This window comes from Falco peregrinus, chromosome 6 (assembly GCF_023634155.1).
Source record: "Falco peregrinus isolate bFalPer1 chromosome 6, bFalPer1.pri, whole genome shotgun sequence".
Classification (NCBI taxonomy): domain Eukaryota; kingdom Metazoa; phylum Chordata; class Aves; order Falconiformes; family Falconidae; genus Falco; species Falco peregrinus.
In genome coordinates this window covers 90,911,476-90,924,073 of record NC_073726.1, presented here as the reverse complement: position 1 = coordinate 90,924,073, position 12,598 = coordinate 90,911,476, and the positions used below count along the sequence as shown (strand labels likewise).

At 49.3% G+C, this 12,598-nt stretch overlaps 1 protein-coding gene across 4 annotated transcripts in view; it reads right to left on the bottom strand.

Annotated features, from left to right (window-relative positions):
- The window catches only part of STXBP5L (syntaxin binding protein 5L), a 203,106-nt gene continuing 190,508 nt past the window's right edge, over positions 1-12,598 (bottom strand). For all 4 annotated transcript variants that reach the window (XM_027777826.2, XM_005231088.3, XM_027777827.2 and 1 more), the window contains 6 exons: positions 6,962-7,201; positions 5,652-6,012; positions 4,547-4,712; positions 2,105-2,216; positions 1,524-1,744; positions 1-456 (listed from right to left, as the gene is read on the bottom strand). In XM_027777826.2, the coding sequence (XP_027633627.1) occupies positions 415-456; positions 1,524-1,744; positions 2,105-2,216; positions 4,547-4,712; positions 5,652-6,012; positions 6,962-7,201 (1,142 nt within the window). In that variant the 3' untranslated portion in view covers positions 1-414. The remainder of the gene's footprint in view (positions 457-1,523; positions 1,745-2,104; positions 2,217-4,546; positions 4,713-5,651; positions 6,013-6,961; positions 7,202-12,598) is intronic.

Genomic DNA, 12,598 nt, shown 5'->3' with positions numbered 1-12,598 from the left:
TTTCTTTTTCTCTTTTTTTTTTTTTTTAAAGGTCAATTAGTCATGCAAAGTTTTATAAGTGCATTAACATTCGAGTTTGTACAGAATATTTTTAACCAGATGCACTCCCCACAGTTCATACCTACAGCTTCTGAAAAAACTACATGCCACAGTGATGGTTGAGTTCCTTTCGGAAAAAAATTGGCTACCGCGTGAGCCCGTTGTTGGAGTAAGACCCACACGGTTCCAGCTTCTGTCTCGCGGTCTGTAAAATTTCTCCTTGACTCCCACTGTGATGAATCCAATAACAGTAACAGGAAAACGTCTTCTAGGAGAAAAAAAACTGTCTCTGGCCAGTGACGGGTACATTTGGGAATGAGTGTTGCTTCCCTGAACAGAGTTCTTAATAAAGCCACGAGCAGCTGCTTTGAAAGTCTAAAACTGGTACCACTTTTTGTCCTTGTATTTCAGCATCACCTACAGAAATGGGAAACAAACAGATGGATACATGGTATCGCATAGATATCACATAGAGATACGAGGTATCACCTCTGATACAGCCCCATTAACTGTTGCAAACTTCCCAAGTGAAAAAGGAAGAGCAATGCAGTACCTCCCTAACGCTGTCATCAGGTCTTGAGTCCACCGAGACCTTCTATTTGATTTCATAACTGTTACATTAAAAAAAATTAATAAATAAAGGAAATAGTGCTATTGCTGTTCATTAAAGGTTTTTCCTGAGGAGCTTTAACTACTTTTCTTCTGCAAAAAGTACAGAGGGATGGGAATAACCAGGAACTTGCTTTTTCCGCCTACGGAAAGGAGCTTATCTGTGGAGCACAGTAGATGTGCCCTGAATGTATAAACTTTTTGCACATTTCAGGGCACATTCTTCCTGCATATTTTTGCCTCACACTTACAAAAGCCAACAAAAATGTCAAGGTCTTGTCCAGAGATGTGATGCACCTTAAATGAAAAATGTGCATTTTGGGAAGTGTTCTTTATGTTGTTTCATAAACATAAAATCAAAGAAATTCACTGTAGTCAATTCCCAGCCTTAACAGCGTGGGGTGGAAGAGCTTTCCCTTTCCAGCTCTCAGCACAGAAGCTGTGTATTCCCGGCCAGCCCTGTGCTGTGTAACTACCGCGGTGCTGTGCTAAAATGTTCTCCTCCTCCTCCCGGGGAGATCTGTAAGGCTCCTGCACACACACCCACCTACCTGTTTTCTGCCCTACTGCACAGAAGTGGCTTAAAAAAAAAATAAACTAATGAATTAGCGAGAAAGGCAGGAGATGGGAAGCTCGAAGTCGAGAAGCTAACAATGGATGCTCATTTCTGAAAACGCCAAAGGAAGGGCTGTGCAGCGAAGGTTATTTTCAGCATCCTCATTGTTTGGGAGCAGGAAAATGGCATGTGGGTTAATGTGAGTGCACCTGAACCAGCGTGACTGGGAGAACCATACGCGATTTCCCAAAGGGAAGCAAAGGCTCGGTGGCAGGGTTGGCAGTTCCTAGTGCTGGGGGTGTGCTGCCGGCGCCCCTACCTCGTGTGCATGTTTGGAAAACGCCTCAGCGCTGGCCATCATGCTGGCAGTCCTTTCATCCAGCTCCCCCAGCTTCTGTCCTCTCTCATCAAGGGCAATGCGCGCACGAGTCAGGTCCCCAATGACGCCTCCTGCGGCTCCTCGCACGCCTTCAATTCCGCCTGATCCAGGGATGTGCTGGGCAAGACTGCGAGAGGCTTTTCCTGCTGTGGCCTCGCCAACTGCAAAGGAGAAACGGACAGAGACAGGAGTGAGGTCCTGCCCGTGGCTTTCTCAGTGCTTCTTGCCCTCGAGCTGCAGCCTCGCAGCACTGACGCCGTTCGACATGCAGATGGCATGCGTAGATTTTGCTTTGCGCAGTCGTGGGCTCCTGCCCTCAACTGCTCAAAAGAAGCTGCCAAGGTGAAGGAATCACGGCAAAGCACGATTCCCGTTCTTCACAATGCCATCTCTATTTTTTCATCAGTGATCTAAATCTTGCAGACCACTCCATCCCTAGATGACAGGTGCAGGGAATCCCCAAATTAATTTCTGCGTCTGCACACACATACACACCCATCCCACCACCGCAAATTACTTACAAAGCTCCTCTCTGTCAAAAGCTTGTCCACTTCCTCCAAAAAGTCCTTTGAGAAAGCCTCTGTTCTGGGCTTCTGGTGTTTCCACAGGAGTAAACAAATCCCCAAGCATGTCCTAGCAAAGTCAGACAAAAGTCCACATGAAAAATTAGTGAGGTGAAGGCAGCTCTAGGTGTTTGCTTTATTTGCATTAACGAGCCACACACATTAAATTGAATCAACTAATGTTAAAAGAGTCTGTTGCATGAACACTATTGAGTATTTAACGTTTGCGTTTTGTGACAGGCAAATACTTGGGCTAACGAGGTCCACTCATGCTCTCCAAGGGGCTTGGTTTGTCGCTGCTCGGTCTTACGTTCAGGACTACAGAGAAAAAAAAATTTAAGCAGTACAGAGTGAAAATAGCAGTGATAAGATCACCTTTCGCTTACAGAAAGAGCAGAGGCGACACTGTAATTAAATAATAAATTTGTTGTGAATTATGTGTTTTGCTTTAGTGATTATCCAGGCAGCAGGGCAGTCGCTCTCTGTTTGCCCTGTGTCATGTCCCTGAGTTCAGCGCCCGCTAGCAGAGTTCAGAGAGTTTTGTTGTTTGTTGTTTGGTCGGGTTTTGTGGGTTTTGTTTGGGTGGTTTTTTAAACAAAATCCCATCATCTTGCACACACCCGCCGTTACTGCGCACGCTGGCAGCGCCATCAGTGCCGCTACATATGCACGTCTGCTGAAGGTGCTGGCACGGTGCCGGGTCTCGCAGCAGCCAAGCCACCGAACGCCCGGCTCCGATGGATTTGCAGTAGGACAAGCGGGCTCTCCAGACCGGAGCTGCTACAGCAGGCGCGCAGCCCCAGCGGCGCCGGAAGCGGCTGAGGTGTGTGCACGGGGCACGGCGGCTGCCCTGCGGCTCAGCTCCATGTTTGCTCGTCCAAGCCTCGACGGGCAGCTGGAGCAGCGGGACTCACCCCTCCCGCTCCTCTGCACAGTCACCTGCTCGGGGGAGAAAAATGACCGCAGCCCTTCGCGCCCCAGCAGAGGCTCTCGCGCAGCCTGGATTTGTTGTCCTCGGTACCAGGCGACACTGGGGCGTCTGCTTTTTGTGCACGTCTGATGACTCTGCCAGCCTTTCGCCGTCCTCTCTGCATAAAAGCCAAGGTCTAAGCAGCCACAGTCCAGCAGCACGGAGAAGCAAGGGCTGTGTTTCCCTTTGGCTGGTTGTCATATGAGGCTATTAAGGTTAATTAAAAATAAATATATATATAAAAACACTCTGGCTTGTAACAGCCTTTCACTGCAGGGCCAAGTTCTAAGATCCACTGGCAAACTTTTTGGTAATTTTAAAACCAGTTCCCTGCAAAATAATGTCTCCTGCGATGCAGCCAGGCTGGTGCGCGGTGCTCCCGCACCCAGGGCTGCTCCAGGCCCGGGACAAACAGCGCTGCGACGCCAGCGGAGCGGCTCAGCCCTGCCATTCCCTAGGGCACAGCGAGGGCTGGCAGGACCATTTATTCTACATTTCTATCCTAGTTCATTACTAATTATATAACCTAGCACTTATTCCCCCTGCTTTTTTCTCTTTCATTACTCCTGTTTCTCCCTGTAACCTCTCACAATTCCTCCTCTTCAGTAAATGAAGTTTTAATTTGTATTTTCACTGTAAAATATAACCAGCCCAGACCTAACATTGTAAAGATCTTTTCCTCAAAATAAGTTATTTTAATTAGACCATTTCTATAGCTACGGTATTTTAACATACAGTGGGAGATGCTTTCCTCGTGGAAGAAGGGGAGTACCAATTATCAGAGTAAAAACAATGGTAAATAATTTAAAAATATGTTAAAACAGAGCCTATTTTTTGTCCTAACCACACTGGCTTGTCTCATGCTCCCACCCATCTACTGCAAGCTGCAGGTATTAAGACACTTCTAGAGTTAAAATAAAAAATGATAAAAATACGGGAAGGAATTCATACTTTTGCCGAGGCAGTTGCTGTATGGTTGGACACACGCGGGTACCAGCTGCTGTAGCTGCTCTCCATTTGCAGCTTCCCCTTCTTCCCCTTCAGTCGTTTTTAATGAAATCTTTTGTGCAGTAGGACCGTGAGAGGGGCCGAGAGAGGTGGGCTGCCAAGGGTCGCATTGGGGCAACCAGCTGCAGAGGCTGCAGTGCCTGTGGGCAGGCCACAGGCTCGGGCCAGCTGTCAGGGCACAGGACCGAGGTGACAGCGACAACAAAAAGCCCAAACAGCGACAGAGCTCCTGCCCTCCCTCTGCTGCTTCGGCATCACTCAGCCAGGGCAAGTGGCGAGGAACGCGCCTGCCCGGCTCCCGCAGCGCCGCCTTTGCTTCCCATACTAAACTAGCAGCAAACACCTGGCAACTTGGACCCGAGTCGGACCACGGGCCGCCCCGCAGCAGCAGGCGGGCAGCGCTGGCAGGGTTTGAGCCCTACCTGCAGGTTGTCACACATCTCCTGGCTGTACGTCAGGCGCTGGATCTCTGTGGGAGAGCTGAGGTACAGAGCTTGCCCCTCGTTGGTGAAGCAGAAGGTCCGTGCTATCCTCATGTCTGTTACAGGCAAGTAGTTGATGTCCAGCAGCGGGCGAAGGCTGGGCAGGCTGCAGGGAAGCAGACACCTGCGTTAGTCACCATCCGCCACGCACCGTACGCCCGCTCCACGGCTGCATTTTAAACCAACGTTTAAATTTATGCTTTTCGTAACTGGAATAGTTAAACTGCAGCTCTAAGCTGAAAAAACTCTGCCGTCAGCACGCAGCCTGCCCGCCACACTTCGCTTCCTTGCGTGGAGACGCCCCAGCCGCCTTGCTGCAATGACCCTTAGGGTCCTGCTACTGCCGGGATTTGGGATGCACGGCACGGCGTGCTTGTGCCGCGTGGCTGGGCCGCTCGCAGGGCGAGGCCTGTCCCCCGTTACCGCAGGGGCGCCTGCGGACAGTGGGGTGGCAGGGCCCTGCTTCCACCCTGGGGACAAAGGCTCCTCCGTCACCTTTGCTGCCCTCCAGCTTCTCCCAGTTTGTGGTTTTGGACAGCAGTTTCCAAAAGGGAACAGGGGTGAGGGCACGACTGGGGGGCTACTGCTCAGCCAGCAAACTGGCGGGGACGGCAAGGCAGGGAGCCCAGGTGCTCCGAGCAGAGAATCGTCCGAAACGGCAGGAGTGGGACTTGCTGCTTCACACCGGCTCAGCAGGACCCTTTAGCGGCCGAGTGTCTCTGCACTCCTCTGTACCCGACCTCCTATAACTCAGCAAAACTGTAAGGGTTTGCTTTTATGACAGTTAAAAGTCACCAGCCGTGAACTGCCCCGGGTGGGGGATTGCTATGAAGAAAAGCAGTTTGCTCTGCCGTGCGGCTGCCTTAGCTCCCTGCGTGGAGACAGGCTGAGGAAGGGTCTGGCAGTGGGCAGGGCAGCGCATGCAGTGTGCCCACCAGGCAGTTAAAGCAGCACGTCAGGCACCCTGGGGCAAACGCAAGCGGGATGTGATGGCACTGCACCACCTCTTTGCTTAGTTTTTCCACAGGATGAGTTAGAAAAGTACCTCAGTGTCATGATGTGCCCATTGGCACAAAAGCACGCCAGGCAGACGCTGTTACAGAGGGTGACCACATCTGCTTGCAATAAAAAGGACGTTTCGGTGATGTTGTGGACATAAAGACATGTTTGGGAAGGCAATGAGAAGACTTTGGCTTGTTTTTCTGAACAAATGACTGCAAATTGATGGTCACTCATATCCTGTGAGGAGGAAGGGGAATGCATGACAAGTTTCCTTTTCCTTGCTTTTTCACCATCGTCGGCGCTGTGCGGGTCCCTCCAGACCTCATACGGTGGATGTGTCAACGTCCCCATGCAGTCCAGGCAGGCGAAGGTCAGCACAGCTCCTTTCAGTGTCAGAACTGTGCCTGCAAAACACAAATTCCTCTCACCGGCACTGGCACCACAATTAAACCGGTTGTCGGAACCGTGAGCGCGTGGCACGGCTGCCGTGCAGCTTTTGTAAACAGAGCAAAGACATCAACCCAGGTAAGGTGACACGTCCTGCTTGCTCAGCTCCTCCCGACCACACAAGAGGTGAACAGGCTGCCAGCACTGAAGAAGTCTCAGGCAGCCGATATCAAACAGCGCATATAATAGTGCCACTGAGTACCATAAAGACAGGCTGTTGTTTATCTCTGCATTATACTAGCAGGGTATTTATTCCCCAGCAGTAAAATTGCTCCTTTTAGCCCGGTGACCTTCCAGCATTGTTTTTCTAAACAAACCGGCACTGGAAAACCTCTGTTCCTGCGCGTTCTCTGATTTTTGTCATTATTTTACTTTAAACATCCAAAGCGCATACCGCCTCTCCTCAGGCCTGACCTCTCACCGCCCTCTGTTCTCTCTGCTACACCATCTGTCACTCACTCAGCCAAGGAGCTCTCCTGGTACATCAACCTGCCAACATTTTTGTTTCCTTTCCTGAACTCCCTTCTGCTTCCCTGCAGCTTTCTGAGAGCGAGACACCCGAACCGCTCGCAGCATCCCAGGCAGGATTGCAGCAGAGCTGCACGCAGGACTGTAATTTCACATCGGGAAGGCACTCCGCTGATTTCTCTGTCCTCACGAGAAACATGTCGCATTGCCCACGACACGAGGCAACCTTTGGAGCCAACACAACCGGCGTGTTTTGGTTCACGAAGCTGCGGGTCTCTCACGAGCATCTTTCTTTACCTCTGTGCCCTCTATGTAGGAGCGACCATTCTTACCTCACGTGTTGAGGAATTTCTGCCCCAAAGGCCATCCAAAATCCAGTGGTTATTCCCCCTGTTGTACCAAGAGAGATAACAAACGGGCAAAGAGCTGCGCACTTACCGCTTGGCGACACCATGACTGGCTCCGACTGCCGTGAGTCGTCGCTAGCAGGCAGGTTGAGGGAGAGGATTAAGACCATTCCGAGGCCCGTTCCAACCCAGAGGCAGGGGGACACGGCAGAGTCGTTCTTTCGGGCAAAGGACTCCATGAAGTACAAGGCGGTAATTGCCTCCTTCGAGTCCCTGTCGATACTGGACACACTGGAGCTTCGGGAACGGCTGAAGGAGTTTTCCCTATTTTCTGCATAAACAAACACAAGCAGAGAGGCATAAGGCGGCAATTCTAGAACAGGCACAAGCCTGCAACAAATACAAACTCCCTGTAGAGTACAGAAAATACAGAGTTGTCGTAACCTGAGCAAACATTCTGATAGCAGCACGGTGCCAGCTTGCTGCCAGTGTATAAATAAGTGTGGAAAATGCTGTCAGACTTCATCAGTTAGATCTGCATTAGAAATAGCGGCTTATTATGGAGATTAGCACAGACTAATTAGAATTTACAACAGCCTTAGCTCAAAGGACTTGTTCTAAATAGCACGAAATAATTTTAGACCCATATGTTACCAATGCATTTAAAATTAATCCATGTATCTCACTGCTGCAGGACGTGAAGGGAGACACCATCAACAACTTCGGAGCACGTGTCCTTTGCTCTGCTCCTGCCTCCACTGCTGGGTTCCAGCGCCGCGTTCACAGCCAGTGGTTACTGTCAAGCTATTAATAACAGCTCTTTGGGGAAAAGACACCCATTGCTAAACTGATCCCAGCATCCAAAATGTCTCAGGGTACATATCCGCGCTGGCTTCCCAGGGGGTGAAGTGAGAAACCTGCTCCGCGCCCTTGGCCAACAGCTGCATCGTTCTGCCCAAGCTTTAGCAGGCGACAGCGAGAGCCAGCTGGAGACAGAGCTGCACTGTCCTCACTACAAACACCACGGTACGGAGACCACCTCTGAGCTTTTCAGAGAGCAGGAACAACCAACAGGCTCCGACCGCTGCAGGGCTGAGGGTCCCTGCTGGGCTTTGCTGGGTGCCAGGCAGGAAGCACAGAGCCGTGCAAAGAGCTCCCAGCATCAGCGGGGTGGCCGGTGGCAACGTACTGGAGGCGATAAAGCACACTGAGGCTAGAAAGTTACTGAAGAGTAAAGGAGCCCGAGGGAAGAAGAGTAGGGCTGGCTGCTAGCACAGCAGTTCTTCACAAAGCTGTTTGGGCCAGTGCTGCTGTCTACCAACCTCTAGTCAAAACCAGCGCCGGACCACTGGAACCCTCACATGCTCTTCTGCAACAATGACAACCAGAGGACCAGGAGGTTCTGGAGGTGGGGAAATAGTAGGAGCTTTTGGACCCGAGATAAAAGGCTCGCTTCTGAGCCCATCATTATGAAGTAGATCTGTGTCTGGTATGAAATGATTCCTCTTACAGCTCAGAAGAGAGAGATCCCTCTTCAGAGCCAGCACACACGTCTGGAAGGAGGAATACCTTCTGCCACGGCTGAAGAATAAAATTAGACAAGGACTTTCTCACGTGCCCCAACTTAAAACTGGGCTGCACCTCATACTGTATCTGTGGTTCCTGCTCTCCATCAGAAGCAGCAGTTTTGCTGGGGAATCTCTTCCTCAGACAACGTGCTGCAGCGTTGAATTCCCCCACCCAGCTGACGGCATGAACTGCTGAAATCGCCCTCCTCGCAGCAACTACCTGGGAAAGACTGGGGAGCGCCACGGCAAAGCACCGCTGCGACCGCGCCAAGCCTTGCTACATGCGCTACCTTAAGAGCTGGCACACAGGCATGGGGGCAGATGCGATGCTCCTGCTCCTCTTTCACACTCGGGACAGCTTCTGTTCTTTGAGAGCATCCGTAACTTGTCAAACGGGCGCGTCACAAGGTAGCTGTCCTTGGCACTCCAGTCCCACTTCCACGGAAGAGAACCTTACGTCTGCTTGCACTTCCAGGCACTGCCCTCACCCCGTTTCGCCTGCACGTAGGCACTGCTGTGCCTCTCTAGTTCTGGCTCAGTACTGCTAAATATATCTTATAAAACTGGGATTGTTCATTCATGTGCAAACACAGCTTCTAACACCTTGAGAATTAGTGTCTCCCATAACCCCAAGCACTTTGTACTTCTCCTGCAGTGGACTGGTTGGCCCGGCTCCTTCCTAAGCACAGTGACAGCTGCCAGGTAAAGAAGGGGAAGACAGTAATTTCAAGGCAGAGATCATCAGGGCTCCACAGATATACAGAGAGATAGATATATATATATTTTACCCCCCAAAGGGTACCTGATTTTTTAGAAAAATGTCATTATGTAATTAATTTTCTCTTTAACAGGTGTATTAATATCACAGTCACATAAAATTCAAATATGGTAGCGCTCAAAGATGTTGAAGCGAGGAAGATGTTGAAAGGACAAATGCAGTTAGTGTAGGCGCATACATAGAACTTAAAATATATGATGTGCCATTTGCATGTGTCATCAAGCTTTCTCCCTCCCTAAATTAACAAGAAATGTTCTTCACTCCTGTAGAGTACAGTTAACTAATACATCTTTGCAGAACCGACACGAACAGATATAATCTTTGGGACGCTGCTGGGAACATACTGTGCCATTTTCTATTACATATACTGCTGAAACTGAAATGCTAAAGACCAGCACAACACATGTCAAAATTTGGTGTCATTAAACATATCTGGACAGCACATGAGAACCTGTGACAGGCTGCAATCACCATGTGACTTTATTGGCTAGCTCTAAAGCAAGGTAGGAATCTCTCCTCTTCCTACATTTCAGGACAAAATTTAGCTTAGGCCTGTTCCTGGGACTCCTCTCTCAGAGGTTACGCCCCAGATTCTCTATCTAGAAACCACTCCATTGTATCCACTTTGGGAAATTTAAAAACCGTGTCATATCCCTTCCTAGCACGACTGCAATGCTTTTAAATGATGTCATGCTAAACGAACACCACCAATCTGTAGCAATGCTTAACCCAACCACCAAATTCTGGGTTTTCTCTTGTATTTTCCTTTTCCTGTGCTGCGTGATGGGAGCAGCAAGGATGCCAGCGACACCGCCTCTCCGAGGAGGGAACCAGGGCACCCCAGGGCAAACTGAGTTTATCTGGGCTCCCTGCCTCGGGGGGCAGGGGGGCAGGACGCTCGCCCCGAGGCAGATACTCTGCTGCTCTGCAGTGCTCCTTCCCCCTTCTCTTCCTCTGCAGAACATCCTGCTACATGACACTTCCTCATACACGTGCTCCTGCCTCTAAACTGCCTCCTGCTCGGAGGGAGCCCCGAATTCCCTTTTCTCGGAGAGGCACATATCCAACTCCCAGACCCCTCTGCTCCCACCCAGCCGCCTCTCTGACGACTACATCCTTTTTCCTCCTCTTCCTCCACCACACCTGGATTTCCTGGCTCTTCTCTTTTTCCAGACAGGTCTCCAGGCCGTTCCTGCAGCTAGCAGCAGAGGAGCCGAGAGCACCGTCAGAGGGGTCCAGTGTCCCCTGAGGCTGATGGGTGACTACCATCGGGGAGATGCTGCTATTCAGGCTGCTGGGCTCTGAGCAAAAGCATTATCACCTGCAGCCGGTGCATTTCTAAAAGCTGCGTTCCATGGGTTAAGACCACACAATGTGAACACCACTCCTCTCCTAACAGCAGCCCTGCTTTCCTCAAAATGTTTTCATTCTGCCCTGTCCTGTGCATGGACTGGGTTACCGAGATGCTGGTGGAAACTCAGACACCAGCTTCCTTCGTGATACTGGACTGATTGTTACAATTCCAGCTATGAGCAGCAGCGTACAAAGAGCAGGCTTCGGATTTAAAAGCAACTCCAAACCCTCTAAGCTGCTACCCACCTCATGGACAGAAACACACAGGACACTCCAACGCACATGCTAAGATAAAACAAAAGCCGTGGCTCTGAGTCTTACCTTTGTTCATCCGTGTGTGAGCAGTACAGTGACGCTCGTCGTGTGAGAATGAACTGATTCCGTGTAATTGCTGAAGCATTGCCCGTCTGGAAATGTAACCTACTGCCACAAAACCGCATGCATTGCAAAAGGACAAGAACAATTGAGCCAACCGTCATCATGACATTTCTGTGAAAGCAGCCCTGAGCAGTTCCTGTCCTAGCTCTTCCCTTGCACGCCAGAGCTGTCCCGCTGCACTGCACCGCTCTCTAGGAGAAGATTTAATTTAGGGATTAGGGGTTTTCTGAGAATTTAGAAGCTAAATTGAGTAAGCAATTCCATTTGTTTCAACTGTCACCTTTACAGAACAGAGATTGCAGAGATTGGTTTTTTTAACTTCCTTTTGCTTTGTGGAAGTAAAGCTGGAATTTCCTTACTTTCCCATGGAATTAAAAGAAAAAAGGAGGGAGGATATTAGTAACAATATGTATGTTATCTATAGGGGAAAGTCCTGACTTCTTTATTCTCAGCTGTAGCAAAGGCTTTGTAAGGGCACACACATCCTCACCTACCACCTCTTCCAAGAAATTGTCATTGTGATTATTCTAAAATAGTGGAGTTAGCACTAACACAGAAGCATAAATAAATAAAACAAAACAAAGTAACTTTCTTCTTGAAGTTAGGAATCATGAAAGTAAAAGTGTCACTTGTTACGAGGCATAAAAAGAACCCTACCAGTGACAAAGATTAACATTTTCACTGCAAATGTTTACATTCATTACTGAAGAGTTTTGCAATTGACTGTCATGGGTCTTGGACGCTATTTCTAGGGCCTCTCCTGGTTTTAACATACCGAGTAAATTGATCTACTTACAAAAAGTACACAGAAATCAACCTTTGTTTTTTGATATGGAACCCAATATATTCTGGAAACAAAGCTAAATGGTTGATATTCTCCTCACTTGGAGATTTCTAAAAGTTTTAACCCCAACTCTCAGACCTAACAGAAGTTAATGTAACTGTTAAAACATTTCCCAGTTTAAGGATCATCATACAATTTTAAGAAAACTCTATCACTTTCAAAGTTACATAGTCAGGGAAGCATGCAAAGCTCTGAATGCCAGTGTAAACATACAGTGAAGGAATTATACTTCAAACATGAATTTGCACACAGTAACTCCATAAAGACACGGAGACCAAACGGGGTCGCTGACGGCAATGCTTCAGCAGCACACAGGAGCCAGGCGCAGGGAGCAGCGCGGCAGGGGTTCACGCATTTAAGAGCGCTGCACGTTTGCTTGGCTAAAAACACCTTCAAACACATCTTAACCGCACCACTCCAAAGCTGCATTCCACACAAAGCAACTCACTAGAAAGCAGCAGAAGTTGTCTTAAGCACAAACAATGCAATAATAATCTGGAATTTTACTGCAAATGATTCCTACTGGATCAACTTGAACAAGTTTCCCTAAATGTATGTTGAAAAGCCTGTGAACCCACTGCTTGCAGAGCATTCACACCAGGGTGGCTACGTCTGCTTACACGGCTCTCACAGCTGGGGGATGCTCGACCCTCCCCGGAACATGGCCTGAACCGTGCCGCCCTGAAGCTGCTGCAGTTACAGCAGCGTAACCTGAATGGCTTCATGGAATCGTACAGATACAAGACTGACGTAAACGATGGCAAATAAAGGCCTGAAAGAGAAAATAGATTCAAGTCACCAGACTTG